Here is a 24,644-nt window from a genome sequence, read left to right on the forward strand (position 1 = left end):
AGGATGCTCGCTCTACAATTCTCTGCCATTTTAATGTCCACCAATTAGCCAGAGGGACTCGATCAGAACCAAATGGAAATAGGTGCTATATGGCAGAGTAAGAGGAGGTCCTTCACTCGCTTTTATGCTCTGATTATTACCAGCATTGGCTCTGTTCATTTCAGCTGACGCGATAGATTGAGAGCACACGGATCTTTATTCAGCAGAAGCCCCGTCTGTCTGCATTTTGCACCGTCTTCCTCTGGATCCTGCGATCAGGAATGAGTATAGAAATCCCCGAGGGTCTGACGGAGCTTCTACAGAGCTTTACGGTGGAGGTGTTGAGGAATCAGCCGCGGGATCTTCTCGAGTTCGCGCTGCAGTATTTCACCCAGCTGAAGGAGAACGAAGCGAGGGCGGCCGCGTTCGGCAATGATCAGCAGCATTCAGCACTGCGCGCTGGGAAAGCTGTTAATTTCATCGAGGAGGCCATGCAGATCGACTCCGAGAATGGAGAGGACGAGGAGGACGATGAGGAATTCGTAGGTAACCAATTAGATCCAGTGTTACATTGAAATGCTCATTTGTTCTGTAAGGTAGTCTTCATGCCAGTAATCCCTGATTGTGCATAGACGTGCATGGACGTCCATTATTGAACAGCCCAGAGTGGCTACACTTGGCCCTTAGAATGAAAAAATCACTATGCATACATACCAACCTAATTTTTAGCGTTCCAATGCACAACCCCAAATCAGAAAAAGTTGGGACAGTATGTAAAATGCAAATAAAATAAAAATGCAGTGTTCCTTGTAGACAGTTTGAACCCAAGATATTTCATGTTTTATCTGCTTAACTTCATTTCATTTATTAATAAACCTCCATTCCTGCATTTCAGGCGTGCAACACATTCCAAAAAAGTTGAGACGGGGCAATTTAGGACTAGTAATGAGGTGAAAAAACTAAATAATAATGTGATTCCAGTCAGGTGATTGTAATCATGGTTTGGTACAAAAGCAGCATCCAGGAAAGGCTGAGTCTTTGATGAGCAAAGATGATCAGAGGATCTCCAGTTTGTCAACAAATGTGTGAGAAAATAATTGAAATGTTTAAAAACAGTGTACCTCAAAGAAAGATTGGAAGGGATTTGCATATTTCTCCCTATACTGTGCATAATATCATTAAACAATTAAAGGAATCAGGAGGAATTTCATTGCGTAAAGGCCAAGGGCGCTAACTTAACCTGAACGCCCGTGATCTTCGATCCCTCAGACAGCACTTCAACAATAGCTGATACCGCCACTTAACAATAGCTGATATAACCACATGGGTGGGGGATTACTTTGGCAAACCTTTGTCAAGCACTACAATACAGAGTTACATGCACAAATACCACTTAAAACTTTACTGTGCAAAAAAGAAGCCTTATGTTAACCATGTCCAGAAGCGGCGTCGACTTCTCTGGGCTCTGAGGCATTTAGGATGGACCATCACACAGTGGAAACGTGTATTGTGGTCAGATGAATCAGCATTCCAGGTCTTTTTTGGAAAAAATGGATGCCAAAAGCCAGGGTCTGTCATGGTATGCGGTCGTGTCAGTGCCCCTGGCAAAGGTCATTTACAATTGTGTGATGGCAGCATTAATGCAGAAAAGTACATTGAGATCTTAGAGCAACATGTGCTGCCTTCAAGGCGTCATCTTTTCCAGGGACGTCCATGCATTTTTCAACAAGACAATGCAAAACCACATGCTGCACACATTACAAAGGCATGGCTGTGGAAGACGAGGGTACGGGTACTGGACTGGCCTGCCTGCAGTCCTGATCTGTCCCCAATAGAGAATGTGTGGAGAATCTTTAAACGAAAAATGCGACAACGACGACCTCGTATTGTTACACATCTTAAGACGTGTTTGCAGAAAGAATGGGACAAAATAAAAGCTGAAACACTAAATCACTTGGTATCCTCAGTGCCAAAACCTTTTTTAAGTGTGGTGAAAAAGAATGGCAACATTACCAAGTGGTAAATGCTTTACCGTCCCAACTTTTTTTGGAATGTGTTGCAGGCCTGAAAGGCAGGAATGGATGTTTATTAATAAATGAACATGACAAGATAAAACATGAAATATCTCAGGTTCATCCTGTCTGTGTTTTTTATTATTTGCATTTTCCATGCTGTCCCAAGTTAGAATAATCAAGATAGACCATTTTGAAACATTGCACATAAGCAGGTAAATTGGTAACAGGTATAGGTATAAATGTATTATGACTGGGTGTAAAAGGAGGGTCCACTGAAAGCACAGTCTTTGCAAGAGCAAACACAGAGATAATTGCCAATCAGTTAAAATATAACATTCCTCAACTTTTACCATCTTACATACATAATATTGGACTACAACAACAAAAGCTCACATTTGGTTCCTCTACTGTACCTTCCATCAATACAAAAAATATAAGGCTGGATTGGGCACAGACTCACTTAAACTACACAGCTTAAAATGCCCAGTCTGATTTTGACTTTTGCTACAACAGTCAAGCATATATCTGTAAAACCAACTTGCACTTACACTTTTTACACTTTATTTTTGGTTCTGCACCCAGGTCATTTTGGACATTGAGTTAGGGCATGCTGTAAAAGGAGTTTTTAAGGCAAGGTGCGGTGTCAGTTAATGAACCCTGGTCTGCCTGAAAATAAGGCTCTGAGTTTTAAGTGACCACAGGTACAGACTGGAGTGTGTAAATGTGAACCAGTTTGAATGTTTTACACTGTTGGTGAACAAGAAGCCGTAATTAGCACATAACAATGCAGCCTGTCTTTACAAACATAAAAAATGTGGCATTCTAAAGAGCACAGAGCATTTGAGCGTGGTACTGTAATAGGATACCACTGTTGCAACAAGTCAGTTCATGAAATTTCTGCCCTCCTAGATGTTTCACAATGAACCTTGAGTGGTATTATTGAAAGGTGGAGGCTTTTAGGAACCACAGCAGCTCAGCCACGAAGTGGCAGACCATACAGAGCATAGTCGCAGAGTGCTAAGGGGCATAGTGCATAAAATTAATCAATGCTGTGCTAACAAACTGTAAAGTTCCAAACCTTCTCTGGAATTAACATATATACACCGATCAGCCATAACATTAAAACCACCTCCTTGTTTCTACACTCACTGTCCATTTTATCAGCTCCACTTACCATATAGGAGCACTTTGTAGTTCTACAATTACTGACTGTAGTCCATCTGTTTCTCTACATACTTTGTTAGCCCCCTTTCATGCTGTTCTTTAATGGTCATGACCCCCACAGAGTAGGTATAATTTGGGTGGTGGGTCATTCTCAGCACTGCAGTGATACTGACATGGTGGTTGTGTGTTAGTGTGTGTTGTGCTGGTATGAGTGGATAAGACACAGCAGCACTGATGGAGTTTTTAAACACCTCACTGTCACTGCTGTACTGAGAATAGTCCACCAACCAAAAATATATCCAGCCAACAGCGCCCCGTGGGCAGCGTCCTGTGTGTAAAAACTCCATCAGCGCTGCTGTGTCTTATCCACTCATACCAGCACAACACACACTAACACACCACCACCATGTCAGTGTCACTGCATTGCTGAGAATGATCCACCACCTAAATAATTCCTGCTCTGTGGTGGTCCTGCGGGGGTCCTGACCATTGAAGAACAGGGTGAAAGCAGGCTAAAAAGGTATGTAGAGAAACAGATGGACTACAGTCAGCTGAAATGCAAAGTGCTTCTATATGTTGAAATGCAAAGTGCTTCTATATGTTGAGTGGAGCTGATAAAATGGGCAGGGAGTGTAAAAACAAGGAGGTGGTTTTAATGTTGGCTGATGGCTGATCATATATATATATATATATATGGAATGGCATCAGTAAGGTAGCGTATTCATATTTAGATGGTATTTGTTAACTAACTACAGTTAATTTTATTTGCAAACATATTTTTTATTGGATATACATTATGCAGCCAAATATATAAATGAACTACAGGTCTGTTTGGTAGGGTAGTGTTTAATTTTTTTCATTTTGCACAAATCTAGTGTTTAGGCAAGGCAAGACAAGGCAAGTTTATTTGTATAGCACCTTTCATACACAGTGGCAATTCAAAGTGCTTTACATAAGGAAAAAAAACAAAATTAAAAGCATTAAAACATTCCTGAGATCTAAAACCTCAGAAAGACTTCTTGCAAACATTTAGTTACAATTAAGAACATGAAATTCAAACAAGAGAGATAAAAAAAATTAAGGACATGAAAAATTAAAAGAAAATATTGTAAAGTATAACCTACAATTTAGGGAATATGAAATTAAAACAAGAGAGATAAAAAATTAAGAACATGAAAACTAAAAGAAAATATAGTAAAATATACGAGAGAGAGAGAGAGAGAGAGAGAGAGAGGACGGGGTATGTGTCCCTCAAAGCAAAGCCCACATGTTTCACTGCACAGCTAATGACAATTATGTTCCATAATAACTTAGATCTTTACACTGATGTAAATGTGTGTATAGCACATTTGAGTAAACTGTTCAGAACAAAAGTAGCTTGATGTGCCTGAATGTCCTCTTGCAATTTCCATTAACGGACAAGGATCTCACAACTGTGTGCTTGTTATTGGCATGAACAATGGCCTATTATTTTTCTAAATATTAATAACAAACAAAAAAATGCTTCCTATGTTTACAGTTAAAATATGTCAAGTCAATTTCGGGAGTTTACAGTAGTGATCTCTGCTTTCAGTTACTGAATGATTATATGTCTCTCTATATAAAATTCTTAGTTTTTTTATATTTAACTTAACAGTAATTGGTAGTATGATCTGTAGGATATCTTTTAAGTTTCATAAAGGTGTTTATTCTTTCTGTTATTATGATTGTTGTTGTTGCTTTGCAATGCATTGGCACCTTGTCCACAGCATTTTTCTATTTTGCAACTTGTAACTCCCAACGAACAGTGTCAGACCAACAGTGTCTCTGAGTAGAATTGAAAATAAATCAGTAAAGATGAAATGATGACAAAACTATTACTGATAATCATGATTAGGGGTGGGTTTATAAAATCGATTTTTCGATTTTAATCGATCTTTATTTGAACGATCCGATATCGATTCATATAAATGCGAGATCGATTTTTTTAAATACGCCCCTTTTTACGGTGCACGCGGAAATCTATTACTATTGTTACCCCCTTTAATTTCGCGTGACCAGCCACTGTTTTTTCATGCAACGAGATCTGACCTGCACATCAGTTTAGCATGGCAGAAGCTCAAGTTATGACCACTACACAACTTTTTGCACTGATTTTCGCTCGGCTCTGGATTCGGGAGGAACTCGGTGTTCGCTCTGCGATCAAAACTCGGCTCTCAATCAATGTGAGAAACAACGAGGGGAAACACAGGGGAGAGGTTGTAAACAGGTGGTGGAGCGCAATATAGTTTCTATCAGAATACATCAGCACACGCGAGATCGTTCTCTACAAAACAAAATATTTATTAACCTCCAACTCACTACAGAACGATCCATGCTGCTCGTGTTGCCAAATCCACTCAGATTCATTTATTTCATCAGCGCACAAACTTTGATTGCTCGCTACTTGTTGATGTGCATGTTTGGACGTGGTATCATTAAACCTTTCATCACTTCTCACATGTGTTTTCGTGACAAAACGTAGTTTTGGAGACCAGAGAAGCTCGCCTGTGATTCCCCCTGGTGATGGTGTAGTGTAAAACCCCCCATCGCCGATCAGTCGTGTAGTGTGAACATTACAGCGACCAGGTGTTAATCAGAGTGTCGTGTAGTGTAAACTTGGCATAAGCTGTACAACAGCCAGGTGTATGTTTACATTACATTTACAATGTTGTAGCATGTCAGACAAATGGAAGAAAACAGTAACATTCATTTTTTATTATTATTTCATTTGTCTGACATGCTACAACATTGTAAATGTAATGTAAACATACACCTGGCTGTTGAATGTTACTGTTTTCTGTTTTGGATTAATTATTTATGTAAACAAAATACACAAATATTTTTAATAATGAGTGTTCTTTGTACAATTATCACATTCATTCTCTGAACATCTGTACATATGTAAACAAAACCTGTTAATGTAACTCAAATATGCCTAAATGTGTTGAATCGAAATTGGATCGAAAATCGAATCGAAAATCGAAGATCGAATCGAATCGGGACCTGGTGAATCGGAATCGAATCGATCCAGGAAATTGGTGGCGATACCCAGCCCTAATCATGATTAATATTATGCTTTGCAGTGGATTGGCACCCTGCCCATGCTGTGTTTTAAATTGTGGCCAGTGTTTCCAGGTGCCACAGGATTCACAGACCACATGATTCACACTGACCAGAATGAAATGGTTAAATGTATTCAAATGTTAATATCATTTTTCTATTTTTAAATAATCATTTCATTACACACTATTATTAATTGGGGACTCTTAAAAAATTAAACCAAATGTAAACTGTGCTGACTGTGCAGTATTTTTCTTGGTTACTAACAAAAATGATACATTTTTTATAAAACCTTATTCAGCAAGCAGCTTTTTATCATTTAGACCAGGGGTGTCAAACTCATTTTCACCGAGGGCCACATCAGCATTTTTGTGGCCCTCAAAGGGCCGATTGTAACGTATTCTGCTGTGATTGCAGTCTGTTGTTTTTCTTGGAGGCTAAATTCTACATTTATATTGTCCTCCTGTACCACAGACACAGCCTCATAACACAAGAGTCATTACGCACCGTTTTCTCTTCCTGAAGCACAAACTTGTTTTTAATTTTCATTAAATTTCCTCCTTCTGCTTAATTGTCTTACTTATCTTCTTGTACATTTTGGGATCATGTGTAAATATTTCTTAACATCATCTACTGGCGGGATGTGTCACTTTGCAGGTCACAAAATCAGCATGCAGCAGCAGTGTATTTTAAGACAATTGTTTTGCCCTCACTAATAGTTTATCCCCCTTGCTCAGCTAGACAGACAGACAGACAGACAGACAGACAGACAGACAGCTCTCTTCAGAATACAGTCGGTTTTATTTGCTTCCTAGCTGTGTGATACACTGTGTGTACCAGAATGAAGTAAAATACAAACAATAAAAACAATAAAGAACTTAATACAGTACAAGCACACAGCTGTAGTCAAGTGTTACATCTGGTACAATATGAGATTTAACCAAACGTAAAATAGCTCTAACGAGTTAGCATTTTGTGTAAAGATACTAACTGATATATTACGGTAAATTTGTAACTAAAACGCTGTGATATACTCACTAAACATTTACAAACAACTGAGAATATAAATGCCACTACTTACAGACGATGCTTCTGTATTATACTGCAAGATAATTATTTATATTTATTATTATTGTTTACATTACTTCCCGCGTTCTTTTGCCGTAAAAGTCACATGACTTCTCAGCGAAGGTCAAAGTTAGTTGCCAGACTACGATGCCACCGGTTGCCGTTTAAAGGCGCAGGAGTCCCATTAAATTGTAACTGCGTCTCTGTAACGACTCGAACCATCACAACAATCGTACAGTCGTTTAAGCTCTCGCGGGCCACATAAAATGACGTGGTGGGCCGTGAGTTTGACACCCCTGATTTAGACTGTTCTTTTAAGATACTATTCTGCACATGACATATCTATTTCTAACACTAGGAAATTTGTAGACCTCTGCCTTTCTATGTGTTTATAAGAAGTCCTAGGAATTAGGAATTTTGATAAATTATTTTATTGAATTTTAATAAATTGTAAAAGTAAAACCAAATTAATGCCACTTTTAAATACTGACTCCATTGTAAATAATTTTAAAACAAGTGATTTAAGCTCGTGTTTTGTTTCTAAATGTTTTATGATGCTGCATTGTTAACCAGAACACTCTCGTCCTCTCTTTACAGCCCCAGTCATAAACAGATTCATCAGACGTCCTTCAGGTAAGTAATACTAGTTGACGATACCATTTCTTGCTCCTGCATGCTTGTTCTTAAACAGTTATCAAATATAATGGAATGTTTAACAGGGTGGGAGGATTTAAAACAGAATAACTATACTACTCATAAATTAGCTCTAACTTAAATCAAGTCCTAATTGATGAAATATTAGATAAATACACTTTCTATGTATTATTTAATATGTATCAACACAGTTATTTTAATTAGTGCTATTTCTGTTTTCAATTTCATTTTGTCAGCTTTATTGGCATGACTGTATGTGCAGTGCTCTAAAAAAGTAATTGCCTCCTTTCTAATTGCTTCTGTTGCAGATGCAAATCCGTCACAGTGAATGATTTCAGACTGTTGAATAAAACATTTTGTGAAACAGGAACAAAGTACACATATCTAACAGATATATAGTATATCACCTGTGGAAAAGTAATGCAACTAATACATTTGAAGTTATTTGTACAGTGTGACCTCTTTGAATCAGACACACTGCTAGGATTTGAACATCTGGAAGAATGGTCAAAAATTCCCATAAACACACTCCTAAACCTTGTGGAAAGCCTTCCCAGAACAGTTGAAGCTGTTATAGCTGCAAATGGTGGGCCGACATCATATTAAACCCTATGGATTAAGAATGGGATGTCACTCAAGTTCATATGTGTGTGAAGGTAGAAGAGCGAATACTTTTGGCAATATAGTGTAAATAACAGTGTAGGGTTTGTGTAGCAATTGTTTATTTAAGAATAAAGTACATAAATGCAATAGTGTGCAAAGATGCAGAGAATAAAAGTCAATGAGTAGTTGTATATATTTTTGAAACTGTTGGTTGGGTGTGTGTATTTGTGTATGTGTGTGTGAGTGTGTGTGTATGTGTGTGTGAGGGTATTCGTTTCCATCAGTTCAGACTGTGAATTGTGAAGTCTGATCGCTTGTGGAAAAAAGCTGTTGCACAGTCTAGCAGAAGACTGAAACACTAAATGCACCTCATATCAAGCGGCAGGAGAGTGAAGAGTACGTGTGATGGCTGTGATAGGTGTGATGAGTCTTTGTGAATGAGAGCTTTGCAGATGTATGTAACTATGGTGTTGTCTTTGATAGCAGGCTGTTCTACTAGACTCATGTTGCCTACATGACTAGATCATGACGTTCTTACTCTACTGCACTGCTCTCTATGGAAGCCACTCAGATTCTTGTCCAGTCTCGAGACTAGACTGCTGCATCTCCCTCCTGGCAGGTGTTCCGATGTCCTCTGCAACCCCTGCAACTGATTTAAAATGCAGCTGCCCACATGGTTTTCAATCAACCCAAACACTGCCATATTACCTTACTGCTGCACTCTCTGCATTGGCTTCCTTTCACGGCCTGCATTTAGTTTAAAACATTAATGCTTGCTTATAAAGCCAAAAATAGACCTTAGAGAACTTACTTATTTAAATTACTACACAACCTTCAAGCCACAAGTCTCACTCATCTTGGAAGACAGGCATCACAGCTATTCTCTGTACTAGCACACAGGTGGTGGAATGAACTTCCCCTGTCTGTCCAAACAACTGAGTTTCTCAGTTTCTCAGTTTTAATTGTCTTTCTTTAAAAGACAATTAAAGACCCACCTCTTTACTAAACGTTTAAACAGAAAGTAACCCTTAACTTACTAATCTATCACTTGATAGATCTGTTTTTCTACCTATACTTTTGTTCAAACAGGGTTTCAACAGATTCATGTTCTTAGACTGTTTACTGAGAAAGCAATTTTGTAATTAGCTCTAAATAAAAGCATCTGCTAAATCTGTAAATGTAAATCTACTGTTTATTCCTACATTTATTATGTTTACTGTGCATCTTTACCCAGTTTTATTTGTGCTTTGAACATAGAACAAGTCTCTCTTTTTTATTATGACATTCATTTTATGAGTAAGGCTGTGGCATCTAGTTGTATTCAATCACCCTATTGCATAACGCTTCCTCTCTACTGATGTTGATCTCCACTCTGGTTGAGGAGAGCCGTGACTAACACACGCCCCCTCCGACACGTGTGCAGAAGCCGGCTGCATCTTTTCACCAGCGTGAGGCGAGTTCATATGTGGTCGTATTTGCATCAGTTAGGAGGAATCCCCTTTTGCACCCTGCCCTTAAAAAACAACAGCCAATTGCTGTTCATGTAGGCGCCCAGCCTACCGGTAGCAGAGTTGAATTTCGAACCGATGAGTTCGAAATGTCAGCTCTGGTGTGCTAGCGTGTTTTACCGCTGTGCCACCTGAGCATAAGGCTGTTAGAATCACCTGATAACCATTTTAATAAATTGTTTAAAAAAACATGGTGGCTCGGTGGGTAGCACTGTCGCCTCACAGCAAGAAGGTCCTGGGTTCGATCCCCAGGCGTCGCGGTCCGGGTCCTTTCTGTGCGAGTTTGCATGTTCTCCCCGTGTCTGTGTGAGTTTCCTGCGGGAGCTCCGGTTTCCTCCCACAGTCCAAAAACATGCAGTCAGGTTAATTGAAGATACTGAATTGCCATATAGGTGAATAGGTGTGTGTATGTGTGTGTAAGTGTATCTGCACTGCGATGGACTCGCGCCCCATCCAGGGTGTTACTGTGTGCCTTGCGCTCATTGAAAAGCTGGGATAGGCTCCAGCTGACAGTTTTAGAAGGGTTGTTGAATCCGGACTTGATTTGTTCAGTCTATCAAAAAGGTACAAGTGCAGACTTAAGGCTTGACGTAATTACACGTCACCGGAACCTTACCAGGCTGCCTAGTAAGCGCTATGTCTGCAGCTGAGACAGAGGAGAGTGGCTTTTATTACACACTGTGATGGAATGAAATAAACCAGCAGGGGAAAGGAGAGTTTAATAGCTGTATACATAGACTCATCTCCTGCACACACACAGTGCAATCCTGGTTCTGACCTTGTGCACTAAAAAGCTTTCTCAATTACTGTAAATAAAGAAAGTAGGAAGAACTGTTCAGAGCTCATTTGACGACCTTTTGTCATTTAAATAAGGGGTTATTTAGCAAGATTAAAGAAGTATCATTCACATGCAGCTAGCTCCAGAATTATTGGGTCTTTTGGTAAAAAAAAAGAACAGTTTCTAAAATCATTTGTTCTGATTGCTGCCACCAGTAAATATTCTATAAAAAAATGTAACTAAATGCGCCCAGGTGGCGCAGCGGGATATTCTGCTAGCACGCCAGCGCCGAGATTCTGAACTCCTCTGCCTGCAGCAGACACGGTTCTGCTAGGGCAGGATGACCAGACTATGTGGGTGGGGTCTTCAAACACTGTGTAAGGCCCCTAATTGGCAAATAGAGAGGCACCTGTGCAGACTGCATAGGTGTAAAAGGATTCCGCTAAGGGCTGCAAGCGGGTCGGAGGAGGCGTGAGCAGCAATATACCCACCTCGACTGCAATCAGGGATCCCCCAGCAGCGGAAGACAAATTAACTATGCTAAATTGGGAGAAAATGGAAGAAAATGATTAAATAAAATAGAAAAAAAAAAACAAGACAAAGTAACTAAAGCATGTTTTCATTTATGTTTTATATTTCTTTAGTATTTAGTAACTCAGAAGTGGTCACAGATGACGTTCTGTTTTATTTGAGGATAAATATGAGATTACACACAGGCTAAACTTTTCTAGTCCTTCTTCAACGTAGGGAGGATTAGAAAATACACAAATAAAAGGAGATAACATTGCATTAACCCTATAGCTATATAAAAAAAAACGTCATCCGGGGTCGGTTTTTATGTCCCTGATCAGAGTGATGCAGTTACTGTAAAAGAACTAATAAAAATGTGACAGCAGTAGTGGATGTAACTTCAGTGCAGTGTAGCAGCTCGTTTCTTACAAGGATCACATCTCTGCTGCTAAGCTACATTCTTCTAAAGTATACTATATGGTCAAAAGTACTTGGACACCTGACCATAAGCTTGTTGGACATTCCATTTACATCCCATGTCAATAAAGTGACTTTATGTAATCAACAGCCACTCATCTGAAAATGCATCTCACAAGACTTTAATTTAAACTATGTTCGTGGGCATTTATGCCCATTCAATCAAAAGAGCTGATGTATGGACGAGCAGTAATATTGGTCAAAAAAGCCTCAATTGATGTTTCAGTTCATTCCAAAGCTGTTCAGTGGGGCTGAGGTTAGGGCTCTGTGCAGGACACTGGAGTTTCTTTTAACCAAGCTTTTCTCTATGTCACAGGGGCACAGTCATTGCTGAAAAGACATATAATTTCCTTTATGTAATTGATTTTTCACACCTTTTAGCAGTTGCTGTGGCTGAAACACATTAATTCAAAAATTACCAAGGGTATCCCAATACTTATGTCCATGCAGTGTACCTTGAAGCTAAGTGTACTACATTTTATAGTAGTTAAACACATAAAGGCTGGATTTTGGCTCATTAAGCATGCACTTGTCTATTAAAGTCTGTTTCAAGGCCATTCTTAGAACTTACTGGATTACTGTTAAACACATCGTGTAGTTTTTGAGATTTATAAATACTGTGTTAAGTTGATTGCAGATTTCCTGAAGCTAAAAGGTACATATATTTAGGTTGTGGGAAGGGTATCGATCCAGACAGTGGCTGCTTCTTTCATGCTCACTATTGCACTGATAATAATAGCGGAAACACTGGGGGCGTGTAGCAAGGGTGTAAATGGGCCTCTCATCTTAACATAGCAAGCCTAATAGAGGAAAGAGCCAGACAAAAGGCCGGAAAGAGAGAACGAGTTTAGTGCATTACAGGAACAAAAGGGAACATGCATATCTGTTATGTATTTTAAGAGCTACATATAATGTTGATCATTTTTATTATTTAGTCTTAGATGTGCCCATGTTAACCACACACATAGATGGAAGTCCAAATTTGTGTTCACACCAATGTTTTTTTCTCCTCTGTTTGTCTAGTGTGTGCAGAAGCCTTCAACCCAGATGAGGATGAAGAGGACAAAGAGCCGAGGGTGAGGGATTGGTTATGTTCTGCTGCCATTCTCTTAACAAGATTTGCAAGAGCAGAATGTATAGGCAACATCTGGCTATTTGCTAAACTCGAGCGCCATGCCTACTGTTTTTATAAAACCTTAACCAACACAGGAAGAGTCGAATTAAAGTAATTAGAGTTCATCATCCTTCAGTTCAGCCTGTAAGTAGATTAAAGTCTAATGGTAAGTTTGAGTGCAGTCAGTGCATTTTCCCATGATATGCATCAGGAACATAGTTGGTGACACAGCATCATCAAAAACACAGGGTTTGGCCTCAGGTAGGTGGTTAAAACCACATTGGGGTAAAATACAAATATGTATTTAAAATGATTGGAACAAAATATATCATAATTATAAGTTTATTGATAAGGGTATAATACAAGACTCTGGCACCCCTAATCATGCAGAGGAAAAGGGAGAACTTAAAGGTACCACAGCTGTAAGCGCTTTTCTGGGACATCAGCACCCACATTTCCCACCATAAACAAACCTGATTGGTCATATGTGAGAGGCAGAATGACAGCAACTCATGAACCCAGAGTTCTTTATACAAAACAGGGATAAAAACCCACACTTTAAATGGATGAAACTCCAGTGACCTAACACATCGCATTAATACCTGACCAGCAGGTGGGACAGACCATAGGAGCACCAGACTGCATCAGACCCCATACCCCGTACAACCAGTGCCATGCACCTCTGGTTTAAATACCAGAATAAATAAGGATGTTTTTAATCTGGACTTTATAGATTGGGGTGGTGAAAGTGTTATGTCGCTGTCTGCCATACCCAACATGCCCGACAGGTAGGGGGGCACAGGTTAACAGAAAGTGTAGTTTGATTTAATTAACACTCCAAAGCATTTCATCAAATATTACTTGCTACACCTGGGAGTGTACCTGGAACTTAGTTTGGGGATAAGTCATTTGACTGCCTAATGACCTGGCTATCTGCCTGTCTGATCTACCTATCTGCATATCTGCCTGACTCCCTGCTAAATTTCAGTTCATTTAGCTATACCTTTCTTTTATTTTGTGTGGCTTTGAGTTCCAGTTTTGGCAAGCCGTAGCCTAGTGGTTAAGGTAATGGCCTAGTAATCAGTAGGTGGCTGGTTCAAGCTCCACCACTGCCAGGTTGCTGCTGTTGGGCCCTTGAGCAAGGCACTTAACCCTCAATTGCTCAGACTGTATATTGTCACTGTAATGTAAGTCGCTTTGGATAAAGGTATCTACTAAATGCTGAAAATGTAAATGTAATGTTCTGCACTTGGGTTCATCCTATAGTATCCCAGGTGTGGTTTCACATCTGGCGCCTTTATCACAAGGCGCTTACTTCCTGTATAGGAAAGTAAATGTTTCATAAATTGAACCTACCTTTTTATCTAGTTTATTTAGTGTTTGGATGGGCAGATGTATTTAATTGCATTCTTTATGGTTAACAGTTTAGCATTTAGTTCTAAGTTGTTCATTACAAGTGATTTTCTGGCTACCTCCTAAATCCTACCTGGTTTGTGTAACTAAACCATTCAAAGTGCACTCATTAGCTTACTGTTTAGTACAGTAGTATACAGTATACAATTTGAGACACACTGATTGACCAGGCTTCTTAAAATAATGCCCTGGCCCTGACTATATTTACAGTGGTGCTGTAAATTTCTACTCAATGAAATCCTACGAAACAAAACCAGCTGTGTATTTAAAACTTTAGTTTCTTTAAATTGTCTTTTGTAACTTAAAGCTATACATTTATGTCAAAGTGCTAATGGAAATTGACATTGCTGTCTTTGCAGGTGACTTACCCAAAAACAGATGAACAGAGGCACAGGTTACAGGAGGCCTGCAAAGACATTCTTCTTTTTAAAAATCTAGACCAGGTAAAGGCAACAAACTTATCTTGCTGTTAGTAGTCTGATATACACCAATCAGCCATAACATTAAAACCACCTCCTTGTTTCTACACTCATTGTCCATTTTATCAGCTCCACTTACCATATAGAAGCACTTTGGAGTTCTACAATTACTGACTGTAGTCCATCTGTTTCTCTACATGCTTTGTTAGCCTCCTTTCATGCTGTTCTTCAATGGTCAGGACTCTCCCAGGACCACCACAGAGTAGGTATTATTTGGGTGGTGGATTATTGTCAGCACAGCAGTGACACTGACATGGTGGTGGTGTGTTAGTGTGTGTTGTGCTGGTATGAGTGGATAAGAGACAGCAATGCCGATGGAGCTTTTAAACACCTCACTGTTCCTGCTGGACTGAGAATAGTCCACCAACCAAAAATATTCAGCCAACAGCGTCCTATGACCACCGATGAAGGTATCGAAGATGACCAACTCAAACAGCAGCAATAGATGAGCGATCGTCTCTGACTTCACATCTACAGGGTGGACCAACTAGGTAGGAGTGTCTAATAGAGTGGACAGTGAGTGGACACGGTATTTAAAAACTCCAGCAGCGCTGCTGTGTCTGATCCACTCATACCAGCACAACACCCACTAACATACCACCACCATGTCAGTGTCAATGCAGTGCTGAGAATCATCTGCCACCTAAATAATACCTGCTCTGTGGTGGTTCCGTGGGGGTCCTGATCATTGAAGAACAGCATGAAAGCAGGCTTAAAAAGTATGTAGAGAAACAGATGGACTACAGTCAGTAATTGTAGAACTACAAAGGGCTTCTATATGGTAAGTGGAGTTGATAAAATGGACAGTGAGTGTAGAAACATGGAGCTGGTTTTAATGTTATGGCTGATTGGTGTATGTTTGATATTGTATACAACTGCATCTTACTTTGTGTTTAAAGGAAATGAGTGCATCGATTTATTCATTTTCCTTTACCAACTTCAAAATATTCAGGGCCACGGTGGGTCCAGTTTCTCTGGGAAACACTTAATGCAAGACAGGAACATCCTGGACAGGGTGCTAATCTATCTGAGGGCTTTGGCCATCCCCCCTTCAGACATAGCCAATCATGTCTGTGTAGATGTCTGGCTAGCCGATAGCACTGTTAAGATTCTACTCCAGGTTCCAGCAATGGTGAGGAAGGCTAATAGACAGCTGCACCACCCGAGCACCCGAAATCAGTAAACTAAAACCTAGGGGTGTCAAACTCATTTTCACCGAGGGCCACATCAGCATTATGGTGGCCCTCAAAGGGCCGATTGTAACGTATCCTGCTGTGATTGCAGTCTGTTGTTTTTCTTGGAGGCCGAATTCTGCATTTATATTGTCCTACTTTACCACAGACACGGCCTCATAACACAAGAGACGCACCGGTTTTTCTTCCTGAAGCACAAACTTGTTTTCACTTTCATGAAATTTCCTCCTTATGCTTAATTTTCTTACTTATCTTCTTGTACATTTTAGGATCATGTGTAAATATGTGTAACATCATCTACTGACGGGCTGTCACTTTGCAGGTCACAAAATCAGCATGCATTTTGAAAGATGCAGTTTGTTTAGGATTTTACAGTGTATTTTTAAGACAATCATTCTGCCCTCACTAATAGTTTATCCCCCTTTCTCAGCTAGACAGACAGACAGACAGACAGACAGACAGACAGCTCTCTTCAGAATACAGTCGGTTTATTTGCTTCCCAGCTGTGTGATACACTGTGTGCATCAAAATGAAGTAAAAATACAAACAATAAAAACAATAAAGAACTTAATACAGTAAAAGCACACAGCTGTAGTCAAGTGTTACATCTGGTACAATATGAGATTTAACCAAACGTAAAATTACGAGTTAAAATTTTGTGTAAAGTTACTAATTGCTATAGTAACGGTAACAACAGTATTTAATTACGGTAAATTTTTTACTAAAACGCTGTGATATACTCTTACTATATATACTCTTTACTAACAACTGAGAATATAAACGCCACTACTTACAGACAATGCTTGGGTATTATATTGCAATATAATTATTTGTATTTATTTATTATTGTTTACATTACTGACTACGCTACCCCGCGTTCTTTTGCCGTAAAAGTCACATGGCTTCTTAGCGAAGGTTAAAGTTAGTTGCCATGACTACGATGTCATGTTGTCTCTTAAAGGCGCAGGAGCGCATTAAATTATAACTGCGTCTCTGTAACGACTCGAACCATCACAACAATCATACAGTCGTTTAAGCTCTCGCGGGCCGGATCAAATGACGCGGCGGGCCGGATCTGGCCCGCGGGCCTTGAGTTTGACACCTGTGTTCTATGGCAACACAAAATTGGCTGCCATAAAAGCCATTAGCTTATTTCTTATATCAGGATACATGTCAGGCACAGGTACACAGCAGGGAAACACTCTGAACAGGGCACCACTAAATACACTCTGAAAAGTGGACTATATTATGTAGATTATCTGTTTAAACACAGTTCTTAATTTCATGCCCCTAAAAAGAAAAGACCATAAAACGTAATAGGTATTGATTAAGCTTATGTAGTTTGGGACATAGTGTATACTTTAGAAGTAAGTGGACAACACTCCTGATTATTAAGTAAAGATGTTTTAGCCATGCCAATTGCTAATTGGTGTACAAAAAACAATTATATAAAATACAAAATATGCTTCCGAGTTTGTAGTTTTGTGGTTTGAGGAAGACCAGAGACCATTCCAAAAATCTTGTGCAGTTGTGCAGTTTATTCATTTTTAAAAGACTTGAGTCCCCCATAGACAAAAGCTCAAACCCCCTCATTGGTTAAAACCCCTGCTTTGGATATTGCAACATTAAGCATTAAGCAGAGCTTTGATGACAATGTTATTATCCAAGATTATATGTTATAATTCATTTGCATTAGTGGCAGGAGGCATACTTTATATTTACTGGTTTTCACTCACAGCACCTTTTGTATTAATAATGGTGACCAATTTTTGTGATTTTTTGTCTTTTTTTCAATAAAGCTGTAGTCACCTTGGCGTATTCAGATACTTGATATTTTTACTTTACAGGAGCAAATGTCCCAAGTCCTGGATGCCATGTTTGAGAAGATAGTTCTTACAGGAGAACATATCATTGACCAAGATGATGATGGTGACAATTTTTATGTTATTGAGAGGTGGGAGTGCTATTATTTCTGCTTTAAAAACAAAAAAACATGGTATTCAAATTCATGTTTAGTAACTCTATATAAAGGGGACCTACAGTACATAAGCACTTTATAACACATGAATAAACAATAAATGTCTATACACGATGGGTAACATTAGAGGTTTTGTTCAGTCTGTTACATAAAAGCAAAGAGAACATGCTTCCATTCTCATGATCCATTGGCCCATATAATTTTGGAATGCAAATGTTGCCAAATTTCTTAAACATAATAATAGACAAAGTATGCATTTTTACTTTTACAGTCCACTGCTTTATGTATATTTTTAAGTATTATTTATCAATGTGTTGTAATGACCCAATATAGGTGCGCAAAATACAAAAGTAAAGATTTACTACATTTTCTATTATTTACTGAAATCTAAAAATGCTTTGCCAATACTTTATTTTTTGCAGAGGGATGTTTGACATCCTTGTGAAAATAGAAGGCACTACAAGAACTGTGGGCTCATATGATAACCGTGGGAGTTTTGGAGAGCTTGCACTAATGTATAACACCCCACGGGCAGCCACTATTGTTGCTACCTCACCTGGAGCCCTCTGGTGTTTAGTAAGTGACCCTGGTTTGGAAATATTTTACAAATGGTGTGAAATAGCTCATCTCGTCTGTTCGAAACTCAGCTCTGCCATTCGGCTAGGCTGGGAGCCTATGTGGGCTGGGTGCCTACATGAACAACGATTGGCTGTTGTTCATACAGGGTGGGATAACTGATGCAATTATGACCTCTGCTGGCTGATTGATGGCCCTGCACAAGAGTCGAGGAATAATGCGTTGATCAGGGTGTGATTCTCCGTACACAAAGCTGATCCGCATGTGAACGCGCCTCGTGCAGGTGAAACGATGCAGTCGCCTACTGCACATTTGTCAGAGGGGGCCAGTGTCAGTCTCGTTCTCCTCAATCAGAGCGTGGATTGGCATCGGTAGAGAGGAGGCATAATGCAATTGGGTAATTGGACGTGCTAAAAAGAAAAGTCGGAATGAAAAAGGGTAGAAAATGCATAAACAAAAAATAATAACAATAATAATAATAGAAAAATAATGTATTGATAACCATTAATTAGTTTAGGGTTTCCTAAGCTGAATATTGTGTCAGTAAAATACACATTTGGTTCATAGTTAGATAATCTTAAAATGTTTGTGATTTCAGGATCGATTGACATTTAGAAGGATTATTGTAAAAAACAACGCCAAGAAAAGGAAAATGTACGAAGCTTTTATCGAGACCCTTCCACTTCTTACATCACTGGAGGTCTGAATTATTATCTTTTTTTTTACATACTACAGTCTTACTGATACTGTCTTAAGTGTAATGGTTAACCATATCTTTTCTTTAAGGTCTCAGAACGAATGAAGGTGGTGGATGTCCTGTCATCCAGAGAGTACAGTAATGGAGAGCAGATCATTGCGCAAGTTAGATCAATCCTCATGACTTTCACCTAAACTAATTCTTGGCTCTACATTAACTGATATAACATACAGAAACAACAACAGTATTAAATACTACTACAATTTATAATGTAACCCTATGTGTATTTTTTTTCAATAGGGAGACCTGGCTGATTGTTTCTACATCGTAGAATCAGGCGAAGTTAGAATCACCATAAAGAGAAATCAGGTAGGATTAAATAATGGAAGAAACTTGTGTATGCTTATTATCTCTGCCAGAAACTGTTTATCATCCAACAAGTTGGGGCGGAATTAAAGACAGATAATTAGTATGTAATAATCTGTACGAATTATGAAATGCATTATTTGTACATCTTACTACATTACGATAATGACATGATCTTCTTAATGAGTATTTCTTTAAGTCTTTCTCAGGATTTTTTTAAGTATTAACAAAACAAAAAGAATACAGATAAATGCTATAGTTCTGTGGAGTTCAATGCTGAACAGTTATAGCCTAGAGGTTAAGGTACTGGACTAGTAATCAAAGGTTGCTGGTTCAAGCCCCACCACTACCAGGTTGCCACTGTTGGGCCCTTAACCTTCAGTTGCTTAGACAATAAATACTGTAAGTCGCTTTGGATAAAAGCGTCTGCTAAATGTAAATGCAAAATGTAAAAGCACTAGACTATAAAAAGACAATACATACTGACAACAGAACCAAAGGATTGATTAACCATCTGTAACAATGTAGTATAATTTATAGAGTAGTGAATGTATTTCTGTTCCTGCATTTTAAAGTTGTAGATTTTAAAATTTTCACTGTTATATTGTACACATGACTCCTACTGGATCTTCCTAAAGACTTTAATAACTGATTCAGAGTTCACCTCTTAAATTAGGGGTTTGTAAATAATTTAATTCTGCAGTGTAAGGGACGAGGGATGATGTTATCATCATACATCTCTTTCACATACAACACCCAAGTAAAGACCAGGTTGCCTTTATGGGTAATGAGAGAAGATGCCAAACTTGTGTCATTTACAGATGAATTTAAAGATTTACAAACCCATACAAGACTTCCATAGCAGTCTTAGAAATAAACGAAAAAAAATATTTTGGACCAAATGATTAGAATATGTCTTTAAACAAAAAAAACGTGTTTAAAAAAATATGTCCGGTCAAACACATAAATACAAAATTGTAGATAATTAAATTGGTGGTGTAGAAAGATTTGTAATGCCATGAAACTTTGTGGCATGGTCTCCCAATTTCTTAGTGATTCCTTTAGTGATTACTATTGAATACAATTGGTGATTTCTCTGTGTTGGCATAAACAGGGCTAGTTTGACTTTTTTAGTTAAAAGGTACATGGAACATGTTGGTGACAAAGTGCAATCTGTCATATTATGTTGAATTTTCGAACCACCAAAAAGACAGACCTGCTTTTACTTACAGGTTGTTGAAACACAGATTATACTGTTCATAGATAGCTTTACATCCATAGGGATCTTTACATTAAATTGCGTTTACATACAGAGAGCTTTATATTAGATTGCTTTATATCTGTAGAGAGCTTTATATTAGATTACTTTACATCCATGAAGAGAGCTTTACATTACGTTGCAATACATTCATAGGGAGCATTATATTGGGATTGGGATTATACTGGGATTTCAGATTTATTTCCACGGAATTTGGTTAGAGGGGAAAAATAAAAAAACATAATGTGGTTGCTTAAGTGTGCACTCCCTCTTATAATTGGGGATGTGGCTGTGTTCAGAATGAATCAATCACATTCAAACTCATGTTAAATAGCAGTCAGTGACACCTGCCATCAACTAAAATGACTCTAACTCATATAAAGTTCAGCTCTTCTAGTTGTCTTCTCCTGACATTTACTTAGTTGCATATTACAGCAAAAGCCATGGCCTACAATGAGTCTATAGAGTATCAAAGAGATCATAGTGTTCCAAAAAATTCCAAGGCATTACATGTACCATGGAACACAGTGACAACGGTCATCAAGTAAATAAAATATGGCACAACAGTGACATTACCAAGAACTGGATGTTGCTCCAAAATTGATGAAAAGACAAGAAGAAAACTGCCCCAGGAGGCTGCCAAGAGGCCTACAGCAACATTAAAGAATCTGAAGGAATTTCTGGCAAGTACTGGTTGTGTAATACATCAGAGAACAATCTCATGTATTCTGCATATGTCTGGGCTGTGGGGTAGGGTGGCAAGGAAAACATCCAAGCCAGGCTACATTTAGCAAAAACCTACATCAAGTCTGTGAAAACAATTCCAAAAGGTATGTTTAGCACCACAAACAACACTGTGCATTAGCAAAGGAGCACCATACCAACAGTGAAGCATGGTGGTGGCAGCATTATGCTTTGGGTCTGTTTTTGTTTAGCTGAAACTGGGGCTTTAGTCAAGGTGGAGGAAATTATGAACAATTCCAAATATCAGTCAGTTCTGGTACAAAACCTTGAGGTCACTGCTAAAAAAGCTGAAGATGAAGAGAAGCACGACAACGACCCACATCAACAAAATAATGGCTTCACCGGAACAAGATCAAAGTTTTGAAATGACCCAACCACAACCCAGAACTTATCTATTTTATCTTTGAAAAATCTATTTTAAAATCTTTGGGGTGACCTGAAGAGGGCTGTGCACAGAAGATGCCCTCGCAATCTAACAAATTTGGAGTGCTTTTGCGAAAACAGAGTGGGTAAAGATTGCCAAGTCAAGCTGCACCATGCTGAAAGACAAAAAGACTGAATGCTGTCATAAAATCAAAAGGTGCTTCATCAAAGTATTAGTTTAAGGGTGTGCATATTAATGCATCCACATAATTGTAATTTTTTTTGTTTTCCCCCCTAAACATTTTGTTTGTTTTTCAATTAAATTGCACAGATTAGAGGTCACATTAAAGGTGCAATAATAGTCATTTAGTCAAAATAGTCATTTGACAAAGTAGTCATTTTGTGTGGATTAATATTTATATACAAAATAATGTGGGAAAATAGTTTAGTATGAATTGTAATTGGGCTCTTTGTTGACAGCTGAAAACGGATTCTGAGGAAGAAGAGGTGGACATCGCAAAGTGCACTAGAGGGCAGTACTTTGGAGAACTAGCCCTTGTAACCAACAAACCAAGGGCAGCTTCTGCATATGCTGTGAACAATGTCAAATGCTTAGGTACCAGTACTGGCTTTAAACAGTTTTATTTATTAATCTTCAGTAACCGCTTTACCCTAATCAGGGTTGTCTCTTAAACTTTTATTTACCTGATAAAAGTATGAAAAAAGTTTTCACTGACAAAGCTAATTGTATTTTGGAAATATATATAAAAAACAATAAAATGTGACACCTGCAACACACTTAAAAAGGTTGACAAGAGGCAATATAAGAGTACAGTTATACAAGTAACACTTCTGGAAGGTTGCACAAATTGCAGTTTAACTGATATCAGGTGAGGTAATCAGGATTGAGTATAAGTAGAGCATCTAACAAAGGCTTAACCTTTGCAAGCAAAGATGGGTCCTTGTTTACCACTTTGTGGCAAACTTTGTGAGAGAATTGTCAGTCAGTTCAAAAACAGCGTTTCTCAGAATTTAGGTCTTTCACCATATAAGGCACATAATATCATGAAATATCATATCATCATGAAAAGATTCAGGCAGACATGGGGAAGTACCTGTGCATAAAGGCCAAGAGTGGAACCATCAAGCCCTTAGGCATTATTGTTTGAGAAACCACATACTTTGGAAAATCATCGTCACTTAACACAGTCTACCACTGCATCAAGAACTCCAACCAAAAACTGTTATGCATCTGTAACCCAGTGGTAAACATGCATCTGTCCCAGCATGTTTAATGTGTTGCAGACATTACTTTTTAAATTTGTTTATATTTAACAAAGGGAATTGTTTGTCATTGAAAACACTGAAAATCTTTTGTTTGTTCCTTAAAGGTTTAAGTAAATTAACAAAGTGTCCCAAATTTTCTAAAAATGGGGTTTGTACTTACCAATCCCCTAACAATGTAGAGCAAACAGAAAACGAATGTACTAGGACAAAACCCATACAGACATTGAGCGAACAAACTTCTCACAGTCCTTAACCAGAAACAGACTTTATTAAAACATGCAATGAATAAATGATACAGTACTATAATTAATAGTGCATGCTCAGTTTTGTATGTAAAGTGCAGTTTGTATTTAATGATTCTTAGAATAAATGTACCACTCAGTTCTTATATTTGATATGTGGTTTTAATGTCTTTGTTCTCACTGTGTGTGTGCTCTTTCACAGTAATGGGCGTCCAGGCGTTTGAGAGGTTATTGGGGCCATGCATGGATATTATGAAACGTAACATTGCTAACTATGAAGAGCAGCTGGTCACCCTGTTTGGGAGTCAAATGAAAATTGAGGAGCAAAGTGCATGAAATAAAAAGCACTCAAATGCAACATAATGTAAAAATGAAAATAATGGTGAGTTCAGGTCTCTCACTATTGTTCAATGCCATATGATCATAACTTTGATTTACAGAGATATTATTTTGCATTCACTGAAATAAAGCTCTGGTGTGTCAGTGATTGTGACAAAGAATAACCATAACAAGTTATATAATGTGTAAACAGAAACATTTTCATGGGTAAAGTGTTTTGTTATATTATGGATTACTTTGTTTAGCCAGTTATAGAGTTTTGGAAGTTTCTTTGGTTTTACTTCTGTTTTTTGTTACTTTTGTTAACTTTTACAGTTATTTCACTCTTGCTGGTTTTTGTCAGCAAGAAATTCAAATCTCCTGTGATAAAAATGTCATGTAATTGAAAATCAAGCTTTTAGAACTTTTTTCAGTTGTAAAGCATTTAACAAATTCACAATATCTCTGTTTGTTGTTTTAGTTGGAGATTGATAAATTGAGAAATGGATCTAACTGAATAAAAAAGGTTTCCAAAACTTAAAGGTATCCAAAACTTTCCATTTTGGATTTGCATTAATTAAATCAGGACATGTGACAAGAAGATATAAACATTTAATTGCTTGATTAAATAAGATGTAAAAGGGAAACAATAAGTATGTGTTATATTTGCACTTTGATGCCAGCCTCATAAAAAATAATAATTGCACATTTTTGCTGTACTCAGTATTTTAGTATTCAGTTTTGAGGTCACTTATAATTAAGCAGTATTTTAATGTAGT

At 38.2% G+C, this 24,644-nt stretch overlaps 1 protein-coding gene across 1 annotated transcript; it reads left to right on the plus strand.

Moving 5' to 3' along the window:
• Window positions 1-260: 260 nt before the first annotated feature.
• On the plus strand, window positions 261-23,950 carry LOC134320362 (cAMP-dependent protein kinase type II-beta regulatory subunit). Its single transcript, XM_063001723.1, has 11 exons — window positions 261-525; window positions 7,905-7,940; window positions 12,861-12,913; window positions 14,724-14,807; window positions 17,884-17,990; window positions 18,437-18,590; window positions 19,189-19,290; window positions 19,377-19,451; window positions 19,588-19,656; window positions 22,499-22,634; window positions 23,750-23,950. The coding sequence occupies exons 1-11, from the start codon at window positions 261-263 to the stop codon at window positions 23,881-23,883; spliced, it is 1,215 nt and encodes a 404-aa protein (XP_062857793.1). The 3' UTR covers window positions 23,884-23,950.
• The last annotated feature ends 694 nt before the right edge of the window (window positions 23,951-24,644 follow it).

The sequence above is a fragment of the Trichomycterus rosablanca genome, chromosome 1 (genome assembly GCF_030014385.1).
Source record: "Trichomycterus rosablanca isolate fTriRos1 chromosome 1, fTriRos1.hap1, whole genome shotgun sequence".
In the NCBI taxonomy this organism is placed as follows: Eukaryota; Metazoa; Chordata; class Actinopteri; order Siluriformes; family Trichomycteridae; genus Trichomycterus; species Trichomycterus rosablanca.